We start from the raw sequence: 19,064 nt of genomic DNA, 5'->3' as shown, positions 1-19,064 counted from the left end.
GGAGGCAAGGCTGGCCAGGACCTGGGGAGATGGGCCCCTGTGTTGCATGGAGGGAGCCATGGCCTGACCCTGGGGAGGCTGGGGCATAGACGTCCTTCCTTAGCTGGAGCCACCAGACACCCTGCTGAACGTCTTCCTGGCCATCGCCGTGGACAACCTCGCCAATGCTCAGGAGCTGACCAAGGTACGCACCTGCAGCCCAGGGATGGGTGGATGGGGGTCAATCCACGTCACTCTGGAGAGGCTGCAACGTCGTGAGGGGGGCCAGGTCCTGCTTTAGGAATGTGTGGCCACTGTCCAGGGGCTCTCCTCAAGTCCTGGACATGCAGGGGTGTGGGGGCACTGAAGAGGCAGGGGGCACCATGCCAGGAAGGGGGGTGACCGTGAGGGCCACTTCTGGTAGGTCAGAACCTGGGAAGGATGACCAGAAAAACAGGAGGTGGTGTGGGAGCAGGAGGTGGCCCACAGGGGATGCAACCCACAGGCAGACCTGGATGATGGGGATGCGGGCTGCCCTGGTCTCAGGATTGAAGGGCACTGTGGCTTCAGTGTGTGAAGTGGGGGCCGTGTCCTCTCAGAGTGAGAGCCATCATGAGGTGGGCCCTAGGGGACATCTGGTCTGAACACCCTAAAGGGCAGTCAGGGGACCCTGTGGTCATCTCTGGGTGGTGAGGACAGCCTGTGGTCATCCCCGGGAGGGGAGGGTCCCCTATGTTCATCCCCAGATGGTAGGGGGACCCTGTGATCCTCTCTGGGAGGTGAGGGGGCCCGTGTATTTGGTTTCCTGTGTGGATGGCTGAGCTCGAGTGGCTCTTGTGTGGTGCTGCCCTTGGATTCTGGGCCAGGCTGGTGGCTGGAGGAGCAGCTGGTGTCTGTTCCCAGCACGTCCGCACCCAGCGGGATGGCTTTCTGTCAAGGCTGTGCCCCGCGGGAGCCAGCTGATAGTCATCTCGCATCCCTGAGCCTGTGGGGGATATGATCACACATGTCTCCCCGTGGCGTCCCTCCAGATGACGCAGCCCCCTGCCCAGTTACTCTCATGCGTCTGTCCCGGACGGTGCAGGCCGCCCGCCGTTTCAGCCTTGGGCTGGCGCTTTGACAAGCCTGGCTCCTGGCCCGGAGGGGCTGTGGTCCGGAGGCCTGAGGACGCTCTGACCCTCACAGGCACGCACCTGCTGTCTGTGCGCGTGTGCCTGGGTGCACACCTGTGCGTCTGTCTGTACGCTCACCCCCACTGTCCCTGACAGCCTTCCGCTTGTGTTGCACCCACTCAGTCCTGCACATCCAAAGACTCTTAACACTGTCCCTGCTCTGGGCTTGACTTGGGTTTCCCCTGGGGAAGCTGGGCTCTGGACGTCTCTGCAGGCTGCAGAGACTCTGGTGCCCACGTGCTCCTGGCAGCGCACGCTGTGCAGGGGCCCTACCTCCCCACCTGGTGGGGAAGAATGTTCCCCCAGGGGCTCGTGGGTGCGCCTGCCTCTGCCTCTGCTCGACTGGGCTGGGCTGTGCCTGTGGGTCTGGACCCCTCCCTTCCTCTGAGGCTCAGGAATCCCCCTGGCCTGCCTATTCCTGCTGTAGTCAGTTGCTGGACTGAATCTCGCAATCCAGGAGCGGCTGGAGAGTGGCCCAAGCCCCTGGCTGGGGGGACCGGTGCAGCCGCAGAGCACTTCTGGTGTCAGGATTTCTGGAGCCACGTGAACCAGGGGTGCCCAGTAGCCTTGGTGATCTGGCACCAGCTGTCCTGAGCTTGAGGTCAAAGTTCTCACTGCCCCTTCAAGGTTGTCAGTGGGAGGACATACTGACAGGTCATGTCCTAGGGTCCTGTCTCCATGCCCAGACACCCTGGGTGGTGGCCCTTTTGGACAAACTGCCCCAATTCAGGGATTTCCTCCCTTTTGGAGGTGGAAGTGGAGGCCTGTTTGTGTCAGGCTCTGGGCACTCCTGGGCTGGCCAAGGGTCCCAAAGAGTGGGGTTGCTGCTCCCTGCTTCATACTCCCACTAATACACGGTGGTGTCACTTGTTTTTTGAAGTGGAAATAAACTCATGTCAAGTTTGTAGAACACCCACTGGAGTGACTTGAGGGCCATAAACCAGGATGGAACCCGGAGCTGGAGGAGGGGCGTCCCTCGGGGGCTTCGTGGTAGGGCTAGTTCTGCCGCCCCCTGGGGCCTGAAGCTGGAAGCTCTCTTCTCTATGGTGGGAAATGTACAGGCAGCTCACAGGGGCTTAGTTGCCATTACTATGCCCCTAAAAGCAAATTTAAGGATGTTTGGGATGTGTTGGGAATGCCAGCTTCCAGAGGAGCCAGGTGGGCCTGGGGTTGGGGTAATGGGGGATATAAGGGTGGTCCCAGTGATGTAGCTGGACCACACGGAGACTGGTGGGCCTGTAGACTCAGCCTAGAGCTCTTTATCTAGATCTGAGGAGCAGAGCATTTTGGTTTTGCCTGGTGACGTGGGCTCGGGGCTGGAGGGTCCGTCTCCCCCCGAGTGGAGAGGCAGAGGTGGGGCAAGGCATCTGCTGAGGTGTCACATGCCAGCCCAGAGGCAGAGAGCCTTGGGACTCTTCCCCAGGAGCTCAGGGAGGAATGGAACCCATGACCAGGCACAGTCACCACCGGGGACCAGTGGTCAGATGTGACCCAGTAGGTCTGGGCGGAGAAGCTCTGAGGTCGTGAGGTGGCCCTGCTAGACACTCCTGGGGAGGGCTCCTGTGGGCGGTGCTGCGGGGCACCCAGACTCAGGGTGGCCAGCTGTCCCGTGCGCTGGCTCACTGGTCTGGGGCAGAGATGGACTTCGTTCCAGTGTGACAACTGCTGGGGGGAGGCAAGAGGGGGCAGGTGGGAATAGAGAGGTGGGTTGCATTTCAATGGAATGAGACTGACATGCAGGAATATGCTCCTGGGCTGGGGCTCCAGAGCGGTACTGTCAGCGGTGAGCGCGCTGTGAAGGGCTCTGACTGCGGACTGTCGCCTGCAGAGATGGGCATAGCAGGGGGGTCTGGAGCCTGCATGGGTCGTGCTGAGGCAGGAGCCAGCTGCCTTGCCTGTGACTTAGGGGGCGGAAGGACTCAGAGGCTCTAGGATGAAGAGCTGGTGGCATGAGAGGAGGTCAGGTGGGGCCAAGGCTTCTGTGGAGCCTCAGAGTAGACACAGCACTCACAGGCTAGCTACACTTTTCTGTCTGTCCAAACAGGATGAAGAGGAGATGGAAGAAGCAGCCAATCAGAAGCTTGCTCTGCAAAAGGCCAAAGAAGTGGCTGAAGTCAGCCCCATGTCTGCCGCGAACATCTCCATTGCCGCGTAAGTTCTAGGAGTGGGTTATGGGGTGGTGGCAGGAGCTGGCGGAGCAGCCCTCCGCCAGCTGGGCTGCTGCAGAGCCCAGCTCCTCCTGGGGCTTCTAGAGAGGGGCCCTTGCCTTGACTGGAGCTTCTTAGGACATAGCCCTCCCCAGGAGCTGAGATGGGGGGAGTGGTTCTCCTCCCCGGCAGGGGCCTTTGAGCAAAGAGACCACGAGGTAGAGCCTCTGGCTTCTCCCTGGTGGGATGAGAGCAAGGGGTGGCAGTGCTGTGGGTGGGAGTGGCCTGCTGAAGGCGGTCCCCCTGGACAGTCTTGGGCGGCTCCAAGGAATTAGTCTGTCTGACTTAGGCTCAGTTTTTCAGAAATGTGTTTTGTGAGGCGAAAGATTCAACATGGTACTTCAGCAGCCCGAGTCTTAACGCAGTTTCCAAAAGTATCTTTGAGTTTTTGGTGTTGGGACAGAGGTCAAGAGGTGGCCCCTCTGATGAGAGGAGGTCAGGTGGGGCTGAGACTTCTGTGGAGCCTCCAGGCACGTTGCAGGAGCACTGCTGCTGTGCTATGGACTTCAGAGTTGGGGCAGAGCACCCAGCCCAGGGCCAAAAACTGCAGTGGCTGGGGGAGGTTGGCCCCTGGGAAGGAGGCGGGACAGTCTGGCCCAGTGTCTGGTCATTGGGTGACCGCGAGAGAGCACAGAGGGGCTTGGGGCCAGACTGAGTCCACCTGGAGCTGCCAGTCTTGCGTCCAGCCCCACACTCACCACCCCACGGCCCCTCCGGCTCCTGGTGCAGATCCCGCCCTCGCTCTGCAGCTGCGCCCCTCTGCTGTGCTGACTGAGGTCAGAGTGCCAGGAGCAGCCTCAGGCCCTTCCGTGGTGATGCAGGCGTCAGTGCTGAGTACTCTGGTGGGGGAAGAGTCTGTGCAAGTGTGTACATGCATGGGTGAGGGTCATCTTAGCAGCTTGGTCTCACCTGGATGTCACAGGGCCATGACCTGTTTTCTAGGAGGGCGTTTGCAGAGGTCCTGTCTCTAAGGTGACCAGAAAGTGGTGGTCTGTGGGGGAGAAGAAGCAAAGGGAGGTCCCAGGCCCTGGGAGTGAAGGCAGGGGGCCAGGGGCCTGCAGGGAGCCAGGCAGGACACAGCTGCCACCACTCTGCCAGCTGCTGGGGCCTTGGTGCCCAGCAGTCCTGGAGTCTTGTTTTTTGGCCAGTGTACCGGCTCTGTCTGCTTGGTCCTGGGCTTACAGTGACCCTGGTGACTTCCTGTCACAGCCTCTTCTCCCAAACTGTGTAAGCTGCTGGCAGTCTGCATGGAGGATGTGGTGGTGGCTGGCCAAGTTTATTCACATGGGCCTTGTATGGTTTCTGTGTACCGTTTGCCTTCCTGCTGTTCTGAAGGGGAGTGCAATGTCCTGTGTCCCCTGCTGCTGGCCAGCGCTGCCCGCTCCTTGGGAATGTGCGGCAGGGTGTCCATCCCCACCTGAGCAGAGACCCCAGAGAGGAGGGGTCCCTGGCACAGCCACAGGGAGCTTGTCTGGACACCAGAAAGGGAGGGCTGGACGCCCTTCCTGTTTCTCTGCCCCGCCCCGTTCAGGACGCTGCTGCGCAGGAACCAGGCTGTGGACCTCCGGCCCCAGGGCCTGGGGACACTTGGTGCTCCCCTCACAGCAGGCCCCGAGCTCCATGCCGACCTGTCCACACTGCGGCCAGCCTGGGCTGTGTCCAGGTGCTGGCCCCTGGGTCTTCCTGTGGGTCCTGCAGGCCCACCCAGAATGCAGCTTTGGGTCCTCAGCCCACCTCTGGTGCACGTGCAGGGGCTCTGATGTGACCCCTGAGGTCCCAATTCCTGGAGGAGGTCGGGCCCCAGGCATGGGGCTGGGGGTGAGGCCTTTGTGCGTGGCTGTTCACTTTCCTCCGCCAGCTAAGGTGTCTGAGGGTGGGGCCTCCCTGAGATGGCTGTTCCTGCGTCCGTCTGTCCATCTGCCTGGCTCCCTGCTCCGCTGGCAGCACCAGCCTCTCACGGTCGCTCCTCTGTCTGAGCTGCTGAGGTAGGGGGACGGGGTGTTCCCACCCAAACCTGCTCCCCGAGCTGTGCTGTGTGAGACAGGGCCTGCCGAGATGTGCTCTGTGGGCCTCGGATGCTCGGGGCAGCTTTAGTGTCTCTGATGTTTGAGGGGCTCCGTGGACCTTGCCTGAGACTCTGCGCCGGCCCCTCCTGAGGGGGGTGCCCGAGTCCCTGGAGCCTCCGTGGGACCCCAGTGTATGTGGCTGCAGGGGACAGTCTTCTCAAGCTCCTTGGAGGGGTGACACTCAGGCCGACGTGCCTGAGTCCCTGGAGCCCCCTTGGGGACCCCGGTGTGCTTGGCTGCAGGGGACAGTCCTCTCAGGCTCCTTGGAGTGGGGACACTCAGGCTGATGAGGTCGTCCGAGCTCTCGGCTGCATCAGCCTCAGGAGCACTGGTGCCCACGGCCCCTCCTGCACACATGTTCACACTCACACCACTCTTGATGTTCACAGTCTCAGTCACACTCACAGCTCACACACTGGGTCATGCACTGCTTTGCTCAGTCTCTTGGACACACGTGCCTCTTTGCATGCAGGGTCAGCAGGCAGGTGAGTAGTTTTGAGCTTCTCATGTATTTGTCGACTCAGCCTTGAGTAGGCAGAGTTGGGTACCCATCCGTTTCTCCCCTGGGGAAGCCACCTTGAAGGGAAATGACTGTAAAGAGATCTCTGGTTTCTCTCTATTGATTTTGGAAAAGCTTCCAGAAAGACACTCAAGGGAAGATGGGCTGGTGATGGAACCTCTTTGCACCTGGGAAGGGTGGTGCTGAGTGGGAGACAATGACTTAGAGCTTGGGCAGCCTTGGCTGGGGGTCAAGCATGGTGGTCAGGAACCAGGGCCCAGGCAAGGCCGCAAGCAGGTAAGGCCCCTGTGTCAGCCATCTCTGCTCCGTCTTGAAGGGGTTAGTGGTCCCAGCGTCGGGGGATGGAGGCACCAGGTCCGACAGAGGAGGACTGTTGAGAATTGCAGGGCAAGAGGTGCCTGCTCTTTCCAGCCCTACTGCCCTTCCAGGGGCAGTGGGCACAGAGCTGGGTTGGTCGGCTCAAGCTAACCTTCCTGCCCTCCAGCCATGGGCGTTGCTGCTCTGCTGGATGTGCGCTGTCTCAACTTCTCCTTTATCCCCGGGTCTCGGCTGGTGTCGTTCTGACAGAAGCGTCCCTGGCCTCCTGCTTGGATGCACGCTGAGCCTCTGTCCTGACCCGATGCGGCTCATGCGTGTTCTGGCATCTCTTAGAGCTCTCTCTGGTGTTCTCACTTTTGTTCTGTTTTGTTTTTTGCATGTGCAGTTTTGTAAAGCAAACTCGAGGTACTGTATCTCGCAGCTCATCTGTCTCCAGCGTAAACTCACCGTGAGTCTCTCTGCTACAATTTCCATCTGTGGCTTCATGATAACTACACGCCAGCACCTTCGCCCCTAACTCTGCTTTCCCACTTCAAGTCATTCGCTTCAGGGGGCAGCTCCAGGACCACCTCCCGCTGCCCCGCTGGGGACACAGGCACACTTCCTGGCGCCCTCACATCCTGCTCAGCCTGCTATTGGGATCAGGCTCTCTGAGCTCAGCCCCTCCTCCTCTCCTGGTCTGTCCTCTCTGCTATCTGTCCCTGTGCTGTCACTCTGGCATCTTGAGCAGGTCTGCTTTTCCTGAGGTGACCACCACGGGGAGCTGCTGGGCTGTCTCCTTGCAGCTCCTGTGAAGTAGAGGGTCCTCAGGGGCTCAGGGCATTTGTGGGGCCCTCCTACTCCAGCCTGCCTTACCTGGGAGAGGACGTCTCTGTGATCCTTAGGAAGTCTTGTTCTAGTGAGAGCAGAGCTGCTGCCTGTTTGCAAGGCTGCAGAGACAGGCAGAGCCTGAGGTGGGGCCACAGGAGCACCGGGGTGGCCCTGCTGGGGGTGACACCAGTCTGACTGTCCCCAGGGGCTGCCTCCTGCATGTGAGAAGTCCCTGGGGATGGCCGGGTGCCCTCTCTGCGTCCTGGTGCTGACTGGCGCTCCTGCGGTCCCTGAGCCCCATCGCCCTGTTGCTGGGCCAGCACAGAGCTGGGCTTGGTGCAGCCACAAGAATGCAGAGCTGCTGGTTGTTGGGCCCCTAATGTCCACAGGGTAAGGGGTTGTACTTGGGCTGCTTCTGCTTGTCACAGCTACGGGTGGCTGAGGGGTGATGACTTTTTCAGCGCAGAGACCTCAAAGCAGGGCCATGCCATGGAGGCTCCTTCTGAGTCCTGTCAGCACGTGGCTGAACCCAGCTCTGCGGGCAAGCTGGGCTGGAACGTGGTAGGGCGGCTCCTCCCCGGGCCTCCTTCAGTGAGGCCTTTGCCTTGGGCTGAGCCGCCTGCCACTCTGCGCGGTGGGTCTCTCACACGTCCTGAGCTGCTTGGGAACTGGGTGGAGAGGCATGGGCTGCGAGGCGAGCATTGGTCACAGCGCACCATGCGCCGGGCAGAGCAGACACAGAGAGGCCCGCAGGCGGGGACACCTCAGCCAGGCTCAGACCCAGAGACATGTCCAGAGAGGCAGCCATGCTGCATCTTGGGGGGGCATAGGTAGTCCCAGGGGGCGGAGGCCCGGAGCGGCAGCAATCCAGCGGGAGCGGGGCTGGGAAGTTATGCAGGGAGCCTGGACGCACTCTCTAGTCCAGCAGGCAGCCCGCCTCTTCGTGGGCTTGAGCTGGCTCCTGGGTGGGACAGAGCTGTGTCTGAGGGTAAGGCTGAGGGCAGAGCCGTTCCTCCTGAGCCACCATGTGTCCCCATCGTCTTTACTGCCTGCCTGTTTGTGTTCTGGCAGACGGCATGGGTCCCAGGGCTCATGGCTGCATCTGAACAGGTCACCACCTGCTGCCCATATGGCTCAGAGTCCGAGTCTGTCTCCGGCTGGTGGGCTGATGAGGAGGCCTGACCAGTGACTGGCTGTCAGCTCTCGTGGCCTCCGGCACCTGGGGAACTCCCCCTAGTGGCTGTTGTCCACTGTACAAGGTTCAGTCTTGTTCAGAGTCTGACCCTTTGTTTTGATGCCAGCTGGGGATGGGGAGGTCCCCTGGGGCTCTGGGTTGAAGCCAGAGAAAGATAAGGTGGGTCTCTTGTGAGGTGACCTCGGGAATGGGGCAGCAGGTCAGGGCTTGGGGTGGCAGCTAAAGGTGTGGGTTGGCAGATGGCCGGAGAGGCCAGCAGTTGTCCCTCATGTGTCTCCTGCCTGCCCTCCTGCTGGGCCCCCAGGGACAGACATCAGGCTCTGCTGCTCTCATCCTTCCGAGGTGCTCCCCTGGAAATGGCTCCCCACCCTGAGCCTGGACTAGCCCTACAAAGGGCAGGACTAGTGTGGTGCTCAGTGGCCGCAGCCCAGAGCCGGGGGTGGGGCCTGTCCAGCCCGGCCCTCCAGGCCCATGGGTTGTGGCTCTCGGCTGTGCCGTCAGCGCAGCTGGAGCCTGGCTCACATCTCCTTTAGACACTCTTCCTCTTGTCCTTGCATGCGTTCGGTCCTGGCTCCGTCAGTGACTTGCTGTGGACCCTGTGGGTCACAGCTCTGTGCTAAGTGTGCCATGGGGACAAGAGGTGGGTGTGAGGGCTGGCGGAGGTAGCCAGATGCCACCTGATCCAGATGCCCTGGCCATCCTTGTCCTGTGCTGCCCCTGCTGCCCCAGGGGGTTCCAGGAACCTCCAGAGGAGAAGGGCAGGACTGGCCTCTGAGGCAGTTTCCACTTGGCCAAGGTGGTGTTGGGGTCACCAACTCTGGGGTCTTGTCTAGTGAAAACTGCAGAATGCAAAGGGCTCCCATGCACCCTGGGCTGTCGGCCCCCCGTGACCATGTGGGTGAGCTTGGCGGGTGGCCATCAGGGCCTTCAGGAGCCTGTGCTGTGAGGGCTGAGCCCGGGCCACAGGCCATTCCTGGTGCCGGAGGGCTCTCAGCCCTGTGGAGCCAGGAGAGAGGGGGTACTGGTGACCACAAGAGGGGGTGTCCAGCCCCAGACCTGATGCTGGGCTCCTGGGCCTTCAGCAAATGGTCACTGAACTGAGTGGCAGCTGCCCAAATGGGTCTGACCAGCTCAGGGAGAGTGCCTGCCTGACTCCTGAGGGCCAGCTGTCAGGGCCCCTCACTCCCTGGGCCCCTCTCCCCTCTGCTCCTGATGACCCGCCTCTTCTTGAGTTCCCTCTCAAACACCCTCTGTGTCCTTCTGGCCAGTAACTCTCCTCCTGGAGGGAGAGATGGAGAAGCCCCTCCTTGGGCAGCCCCCCAACCCCAGTCCCACTCCATTTGGACGCTGCCCCGCTCCTTGCCCCATATTGGCCTTCCTGGCAGGTGGCCCACCTGCCTGAGAAGGCTGTCTGCCACCTCATGCTAGTGCCTGCCATTCCCACTGCCCTACACCCCTTGTGCCCTCCGGCCTGGGGCCCCCACCTCAGGTGAGGCTCTCACAGTCTGTGGGCTCCCCCACAAGGGGCGTAGGGACGAGGTCTGTTACACGGGGTATCTGCCACCGACTCAGCCCATCCACTCTGCTGGGCTGGCCAGGACTCCTGCCACCTTCTTCCCTCCTCTTGCCCTGCGTCCCTGCGTCCTCTGCCATCCGTCCATCGCTCTGTGTCCATCAGTGGCTTCCCCTGAGAAGCTGAGAGGTGGGAGGCAGCGCAGGGGGCTCACAGGGGCGGTCTCCCCACAGCAGGCAGCAGAACTCGGCCAAGGCGCGCTCGGTGTGGGAGCAGCGGGCCAGCCAGCTGCGGCTGCAGAACCTGCGGGCCAGCTGTGAAGCGTTGTATAGTGAGATGGACCCTGAGGAGCGGCTGCGCTTCGCCACTTCCCGCCACCTGCGGCCCGACATGAAGACGCACCTGGACCGGCCGCTTGTGGTGGAGCCAGGCCGGGATGGCGCGCGGGGGCCCGCGGGGGGCAAGGTCCGGCCCGAGGGCGGGGAGGCCGGCGAGGGTACCGACCCGCCGCGCAGGCACCACCGGCACCGCGACAGGGACAGGGACAAGGCTGCGGCCCTGGTGGGGGAGCCGGACAGGGCGGACGCCCCGAAGGCGGAGGGCGGGGACCCGGGGGCCCGGGAGGAGCGGGCACGACCGCGCCGCAGCCGCAGCAAGGAGGCCGCGGGCCCCCGCGAGGCCAGGAGCGAGCGAGGCCGCGGGCTGGGCCCGGACGGCGGCCGGCGCCACCACCGGCGGGGCTCCCCGGAGGAGGCGGCGGAGCGCGAGCCCCGGCGCCACCGCGCACACCGGCACGCGCCGGAGCCGAGCAGGGAGGGCGCGCCCGGGAGCAAGGGCGAGCGGCGAGCGCGGCACCGCGGCGGCGCCCGGGCAGGCCCCCGGGAGGCCGAGAGCGGCGAGGAGCCCGCCCGGCGGCACCGAGCGCGACACAAGGCGCCACCCGGACACGAGGAGGCGGAGAAGGAGGCCGAGGCGGAGGACAGGGACAGGGACAAGGAGCCCCGGAACCACCAGCCCAGGTGAGTCAGCGCGGGGGCACGGGCCAGGAGGGCGGCCCCGGGTGGGGACAGTCCGCCTTGTTGGGGCTGTGTGAGAAATGCTTTCACCCGCGTGCTGGGGAGCTTGGCTCAGGGAAATTTAGCCTAGTCTAAGGTGCCCGGGTGCGGAGAAGGCAATGGCACCCCACTCCAGTACTCTTGCCTGGAAAATCCCATGGACAAAGAAGCCTGGTAGGCTGCAGTCCATGCGGTCGCTAAGAGTTGGACACGACTGAAGTGACTTAGCAGCAGCAGCAGCAAGGTGCCCGGGTGAGATTCCCTGGTGGCTCAGTTGGTATAGCGTCTGCTTGCAATGTGGGAGACCTGGGTTCAATCCCTGGGTCGGGAAGATCCCCTGGAGAAGGAAATGGCAACCCACTCCAGTACTCATGCCTGGAAAATTCCATGGATGGAGAAGCCTGGTGGGCTACAGTCCATGGGGTGGCAAAGAGTTGGACAGGACTGAGCCACTTCACTTTCACTTTCAAGGTGCCCAGGGGGAAGGGAGGCTTAGGGCAAAATCATTGGGACTGGTTTGGAACAGAAAGACTTGGGAAGAACAAGATGACCCAGAGAGAAGAGAAAAATGGGGAGCATTGTGAAGGAAGGAGGATCAGGAGAGCCTGGGGGAAACTGGAGGCCTCCAGGCTAAATGGTCTAACAGAAGGGGGCTGGGCTATGTGCCTGTGACAGAATGGACCCCGCCCTATTCCCTCCCCAGGCCAGCCAGCCTGGCCCTGCAGCTGGGACAGGATCCCAGGGTGACTGTGAGAGCCTGGGGGCAACAGGGGCTGCTAGGCTGAGACCACAGGTCACAGACCACCCAGAACTCTCATAGTCAGAGGCTGCAGCTCAGGATCAGCCCCACCTAAGCACTGTCTTTGTTTGCAGAGCTCTGTGCTTGGCCCTGGTGGGGCTCCAGGTAGGGTGGCTTAGGGTAACATCCTCTTCCAGGCTTGTTCATTCTGCCAGCAGTTCTGTTACATACACACAATGTGATGTCAGTCATGCCTGGCCTTTTGCCGGGGGAAAAACAGGTGAGTCAGCTGCAACCCTACCTTTCAGACCCCAAAACACAGAATGTATAGGATGATAAAAATCAGAACAGAGGAGGTGGTCAGGGATTTATTTGATCTGGATAGGGGTTTAAGAAGCTGAGTTTGGCGAATAGGAGTTTGGGGCTACATCACTCTGATGTGCATTATTGGTTGCAGGGAGTCTCACTGTGACCTGGAGGCCACTGTGGTAATTGGTGTGGGCCCTGTGCATGCCCTGCCCAGCACTTGCCTAGAGAAGGTGGAAGAACAGCCAGAGGATGCAGACAATCAGCGGAATGTTACTCGTATGGGCAGTCAGCCCTCGGATCTGAGCACCACTGTCCATATTCCAGTGACGCTGAGCGGGCCTCCCGGGGAGACCACGGTTGTTCCCAGTGAGTATCTCCCCACAGCAGCTAGGCAGGGCCCCCCTTGTGTGGGCCCAGTTTGTGCTCCTTCTTCCCCTCCTGCTCCACAGCGGCCATCTGGGGACAGAGCTTGCCTCTGAATTGTTCTCAGCTGGAGAGTCTTTGTTGTCAGCATCTGTGCCTCCATGTCCCTTTGCTTTCCAGGGCCCCAGAGGAGCACTGTCACTGTTACATGTCACTTAAGCCTTAGTCTCCTCCCTTCCAAAAATATTTGCAAGTTCTCAGGTAAGTTCCAGGCATGGTATTAGAGTGCAGAGGCACAGCAGGAGGGAGCGTGATGGGCTGTCCTCATGGGGCCCAGAGTCTCATCGGGAAGACAGACCACAACATGGGTACAGCTCTTCATAGTCATACCAATGTTGCCAGGGACTGTGGCCACAGACCAGACTGAGGTTGGAGTTAGTAGGGGAGAGGAGGAGGGTCTCAGGGTGGTGGTCTTCCATGCTGCATGGTGCCTGCTCTGCGGTTCCTCCCAGGCCTTTGCTTGAGGTCCTGAAGGAACGGTGGTTCCACAACTGACCGTGTGCAGAACTGAGGGCACAGGAAGGCGAGCGCCTCACTATGTGCAAGTGCACCGGTGTTTTGTGAGCACCGAGAACAGAGAAAACGTTCCCAGGGGCAGAGCTGATGTGGAATTCCCGATGAAGATTTAGTCTCAGGCAGACCCAGATGCTGCCACCCGCCTGCGTGTGTGCAGACCTGTCCACACGCAGATGCAGGCACACACGTGTGCTCTCACCTGGGGTGCTCTCACCTGGGGCCGATGGGCCCGTGCGCTGTGCTGGGTGAAACGGTGCAGTTGGCTGCCCTGGCTGCTGAGCCTTGCCTTCCTCATTGCCTCCTTGGAAGAAAGACTTCCCTGGTCCCTTGTGTTGTTTCACCTCCCAAGGTGGTAGTGTGTCTGTTTTCCCAGACTCCCAAAATGAGCCCCTGGGTGTGATTCTTTCTGGATTAGCTTGAGGGTTCCACCTGTCTTTTGTCTGCAGAAACCTAAATGTGGCCCCTCCTCCCTAACCCCAGTAACCACTGATCTTTTTTACTGTCTGTCATTTGCCTTTTCCAGAATGTCATATAGTTGGAATTGCATAGTATGTAGCCTCTTCGAATTGGCTTCTTTCACTTACCCATGTTCATTTAAGGTTCCTCCGTGTCTTTTCATGACTTGATAGCTCATTTCTTTTTTGTGCTGAATAATATTTGGTTATTGGGGTGGACCACAGTTTATTTATCCATCCATCTGTTGAAGGATACCTTGGTTGTTTGGAAAATTTTGGCAATTATGAATAAAGCATTCATATTCATGAATAAGCATTCATGTTCAGGTTTTTGTGTGGGCATACATTTCCAGCTCATTTGGGTAAATATCTAAGAGTGTGATTTTTGGACTATATGGTGAAACTACATTTATCTTTTTAAGAACCTGGTCTAACAAATTGGCTGTATCGCTTTACATTCCCACCAGCAATAAATGAGAATTCCTGTTGCTTCACATTCCTTTCCAGCAGTTGGTACTGCCCGTGTTTTGAATTTTTGCCATTCTAATAAGTGTGTAATGGTATCTCATTTTTTAGCTTCTGATTCCTTAATAACATATGATGTTGAGCTTTTTTTAATATGCTGATTTGATATCTGTATATCTTTTTTTGGTTAGGTGCCTATTAATATCTTTTGCCCACTTTTAAGTATTTTATTTGAAAAAAATTGTAGAGACTTAATTTTTTAAAGAGCAGTTTAAGTTTCAGAACAAAATTGGGAGGAAGGTACCAAGATTTCCAGATACTCTCTGCCCCCACACATGCAATAGCCTCCCTATTACTCATCAGAATGGTGCTTTTTTTTTTTTTAACCAAAGATGAACCTACATTGACACATCATAATCACTCAAAGTCTATAGGTTATATTAGAGTTCACTCTTGGTATTGTACATTCTGTGGGTTTGGACAAATGTGTAATAATATATATCCATCATTGTAACATGACACAGAATATTTTCAGTATCCTAAAAATTCTCTGTGCTCTGCCTATCCATCCCTCCGTGACTCCCACCACTGATCTTTTCATTGTCCTCACTGTTTTGCCTTTTTCAGAATGTCATATAGTTGGAATAATACAGTGTGTAGCCTCTTCAGATCGACTTCTTTCACTTACCAACATGCAATTTAAGGTTTCTCTATGTCTTTTCATGGCTTGATAGCTCATTTTTTTTTTTTTTCTTTAGTGCTGAAGAACATTCCATTATGTTATTATCCAGGGCTTCCCTGGTGACTTAGCTGGTGAAGAATCCGCCTGCAATGTGGGAGACCTGGGTTCAACCCTAGGTTGGGTAGATCCCCTGGAGAAGGGAATGGCTTCCCACTCCAGTATTCTGGCCTGGAGAATCCCATGGACTGTATAGTCCATGGGGTCGCAAAGAGTCGGACATGACTGAGCGACTTTCACTTCATTTCAACTTTCCATTATCTGGATGCACCTTAGTTTATCCATTCAACTACTTGAGAACATCTTGGCTGCCTCCAATTTTTGGCAATATGAATAAAGCTGCTATAAACATTTGTGTGCACATTTTTGTATGGACATAAATTTTCAGCTCCTTTGGGTAAGTACTAAAGAGAACGATGGTTGGTTCAGATGGCAAGAATATATTTAGTTTTAAAGAAATCACAAAACTGGCTGTACCATTTTGCATTCCCACCAGCAGTGAATGATAATTTTTGTTGCTCCACATTTTGACAGCATTTGGTGTTGCTAATGTTCCAGAATTTGGCCATTCTAATTGGTGTGCAGTGGTATCAGATTGTGTTAATTTTCATTTCCTTGATATCATTTGCTGTGGAACATCTTCATATGCTTATTTACCCTCTGTATATCTTCTTTTGTGAGATGTCTGTTAAGGTCTTTTGCCCGTATTTTATTCAGGTAGTTATTTTTATTGTTGAGCTTTAGGAGTTCTTTGTGTATTTTTAATAACAGTCTTTTATCTGATGTGTCTTTTGCAAACATTTTCTCTCAATTTGTTGCTTGTCTTCTCATTCTGTTGATGTCTTTCACAGAGCAGAAGTTGTTAATTATTTCCTCGGAGTGTTATTGGAAAATATCCTGATGCTAGGAAAGATTGAGGGCAAGAGGGCAAGGGGGCAACAGAGGATGAGATGCTTTGATGACATCACTGACTCCAGGAGATCGTGAAGTCTGCAGTCCATGGGAAGCCTGTCCTTCACTATCTCCTGGAGTTTGCTGAAACTCATGTCTGCTGAGTCAGTGATGCCATCCAATCATCTCATCCTCTGTTGCCCCCTTCTCCTCTTGCCCTCAATCTTTCCTTGGTAGCTCAACTGGTAAAGAATCTGCCTGCAATGTAGGAGACCCCAGTTTGATTCTTGGGTCGGGAAGATCACCTGGAGAAGGGACGAGCTACCCACTCCAGTATTCTTGGGCTTCCCTGGTGGCTCAGATGGTAAAGAATCCGCCTGCAATGTGGGAGACCTGGGTTTGATCCCTGGGTTGGGAAGATCCCCTGGAGAAGGGAATGACAACCCTTTCAGTATTCTTGCCTGGAGAATCCCCATGGACAGAGGAACCTGGTGGGCTACAGTCCATGGGTCGCAGGGAGTTGGACATGACTGAGAGACTAGGAACAGGGAAGTTTGGCATGCTGCAGTTCATGGGGCTGCAAAGAGTCAGACGTGATTGTTATAACTTTGCATTTCATGTTTAGGCCTATGAGCCATTTTGGGTTAATTTTTGTGAAGGGTGGAAAATCTCTCTATATTCTTTTTTTTTAAATCTTGCGTGTGGATGTCCAGTTGTTCCAGCACCATTTATTGAAGAGGCTTTGTTCCATTGTATTGACTGTAATTTGTGGGAGTCTACTTCTGAACTCTCTTTTCTATTCTGCTGATCTGTTTGCTCATTCTTTCATGAGGACCACACTGTTTTGATGACCATAGCTGTGTAGTGAGTCTTGAAGTTGGATAATGCTGATCCTCTAACTTTGGTCTTGTTTGATATTAAACTGTTGGCTATTCTGAGTCTTTTACATCACCTTATAAAACTCTAGAATCACTTTGCTGATATCCATGAAACAGCTTGTTGGGATTTTTATTGAGATTGCCTTGAATCTATAGATCAAGCTGGAAAGAACTGACAGCTTGACAATGTTGAATCCTTCCATCCATGAACAAGGAATGCCTCTCCATTTATTTAGCTCTTTTATTTAATTCATTGGAGTTTATAGTTTTCCTCATAGGGGAAAACTTGTACATATTTTGTTAGATTTATACTTAAATATTTCATTTGAGGGGATGCTAATGTGCATAGTGTTGTGTTTTAATTTTAAATTTCATTTGTTCATTGTTGGTATATAGGAAAACAGTTGACTTTGCATGTTAACCTTGTATCCTGAAACCTTGCTACATCAGTTATTAGTTCCAGGAATTTTTTTGATTCTTTCAGATTTTCTAAATAAATGATCAAGTCATCTACTAACAAATACAGGTTTTTGTTTTTTTTTTTTTTTTTTTTTAGTCTTACCAATCTGTAAACTTTTTCTTTCTTTCTTTCTTTTTTTTTTTTTTTTTTTGCCTTATTGCATTAGCAAGGACTTCCAGTATGGTGTGGAAAAGGATTGGTGAGAGGGGACATCTTTTCCTTGTATGTGATCTTTGTAAGACAGCTTTGAGTTTCTCACCATTAAGCATGATGCTAGCTGTAGAGTTTTTGGTACATATTCTTTATAAAGTTGAGGAAATTCCCCCTATTCCAATTTACTGAGAGTTTTTATGATGAATAGGTATTGGATTTGTCAAATACCTTTTTTTTTCTTTGTACCTGTTGATATGTGCATATGATTTTCCTTTTTCAGTTTGTTGATATGATGGATTATATTAATTGATTTTTGATTCTTGGACAGTCTCTCATACCTGGGGTTAATCCCACTTGGTTATGGTATATAATTCTTTTTATACTTTTTTTGGATTTGATTTACTAATGTTTTGTTTGAGAATTTTTAATCTGTATTCATGGGAGATAGTGGTGTATAGTTTCCTTGTGATGTCTTGACTGGTTTTAGTATTAGGGTAAAATGCTGGCCTCCTAGAATTTATTCAGATTTGCTTCTGTCTTCTGAAAGAGATTGTAGAGAATGGCTATGATTTCTTTCTTAGGTATTTTGTAGACTTCACCAGTGAACCCATCTGGGCCTGGTGCTTTCTGTTTTAGAAGGCAATTATTGATTCGATCTTTCACTTTAATAGCTATAAACGTATTTAAATTATCTATTTTTTCTTGTGTGAGTTTGGGCAGATTGTATCCTTCCAAGGAATTGGCTCATTTCACATAGTTTATAAAATTTGTGGGCATAGAGTTGTTCACAGTATTAATTTATTATCCTTTTAATGTCCATGGGATCAGCAGTGATGTCTCCTCTCTTATTTCCGATATTAGAAATTTTTGTTTTCCCTCTTTTATCTTAGCCTGGCTAGAGGTTTATCAGTGTTAATCAAGGAACCAGCTTTTGGGTTCATTAATATTCTCTGCTTCTTTCAGTTTCATTGATTTCTGCTCTAATTCTCTTTATTTCTTTTCTTCTGCTTCCTTTGGATTAAGGTTCCTCTTCTTTTCTAGTTTCCTAAGGTGGAAGCTAAATTATTGACTTTGGATCTTTATTTTCTAAAGTATGTGTTCAGTGCTATAAATTTCCTTCTATTCAACAAACTTTATTAAAATTGTGTTTTCATTTTCATTTAGTTATAAATATCTTACAGTTTCTCTTGGAATTTATTCTTTGACTCATTCTGTTATCTAGAAGTATGCTATTTAATTTTTGTGTACTTTGAGAATTATCCTTCTGTTTTCAATTTCTAGTTTACTTCACTGTGGTCTGAAAACAGACTTTTTGCCTACTTTTTAATTAGGTTGTTTGTTTTCTAATTGTTGAATTTTTAGAGTTCTTTGTATAATTTTAGTACAAGACTTTTTATCAGATATGTGGTTTACAAATATTTTTTCCCAGTTTGTGGCTTGTCTTTTCATTTTCTTAATGTTTGGTGTTTTTGATTGTTACTCATGGGAGGGTTAATTCTGCTAGAAGCAGAATTTTAAGCTATTGACTTTTATATGTTAATTTTGTGTCCTACTACTTTCCTGAATCCTCAAATTGTTCATTAGTTTTAGCATTGATTGTCTTTTTTTCCCCAAGTATATTATATAAAACTTTGCAATACAGTTCTAACTATTCCTTTATAAATCTTAGGTTTTCCTTCCTTCCTTTTTCTTTCTTTCTTCCTGCCTGATTACACTAGCTAATACACTAACATTGGAATTAGTGGGTCCCCTTACCTTGTTTCTGCCTACCTGAGTAAGATTATAGTTTTGGGCTTGAGAGGTGTGTGTGTGTGTGTGTGTGTGTGTGTGTATATAAAGTCATGTTATAGTATTCATTAGTTTTTATTTCAGTAAGTATCTTTTTATCTGAAATAGATGTTGAATTTTGTTGAAGGCCTTTTCAGCATCCATAGAGATCATACATTTTCTGCTTACATATGGGGATTTACAGTAAAAAGCTTTCAGATCTTGAACTGTCTTTGCAATCTTACAAAAAACTACATTAGGTTATCATAATTATTTTTTATGTGATGTTGGATTTTGTTTATGCTTTATGGGGGATTTTTGGATTGGTATTGAGATGTGTTCTGTAACTTTCCTATATTATTTTCAAGTGTCATAAGGTTTTGGTGTTAATGCTATATAGTTATTTCTTGCTTAACCTCACTAATCCATTCCCA

General features: G+C 53.6%; 1 protein-coding gene across 2 annotated transcripts in view; it reads left to right on the top strand.

Annotated features, from left to right (window-relative positions):
- CACNA1B (calcium voltage-gated channel subunit alpha1 B) overlaps positions 1-19,064 on the top strand; it is a 202,873-nt gene that overhangs the window by 110,921 nt on the left and 72,888 nt on the right. For both annotated transcript variants that reach the window (XM_061156143.1, XM_061156144.1), the window contains exons 17-20: positions 117-184; positions 3,196-3,302; positions 10,014-10,799; positions 12,032-12,249. In XM_061156143.1, the coding sequence (XP_061012126.1) occupies positions 117-184; positions 3,196-3,302; positions 10,014-10,799; positions 12,032-12,249 (1,179 nt within the window). The remainder of the gene's footprint in view (positions 1-116; positions 185-3,195; positions 3,303-10,013; positions 10,800-12,031; positions 12,250-19,064) is intronic.

The sequence above is a fragment of the Dama dama genome, chromosome 11 (genome assembly GCF_033118175.1).
Source record: "Dama dama isolate Ldn47 chromosome 11, ASM3311817v1, whole genome shotgun sequence".
Lineage (NCBI taxonomy): Eukaryota > Metazoa > Chordata > Mammalia > Artiodactyla > Cervidae > Dama > Dama dama.
The sequence above is the reverse complement of the archived record's forward strand: the minus strand, read 5'-3'. Positions and strand labels throughout refer to the sequence as shown.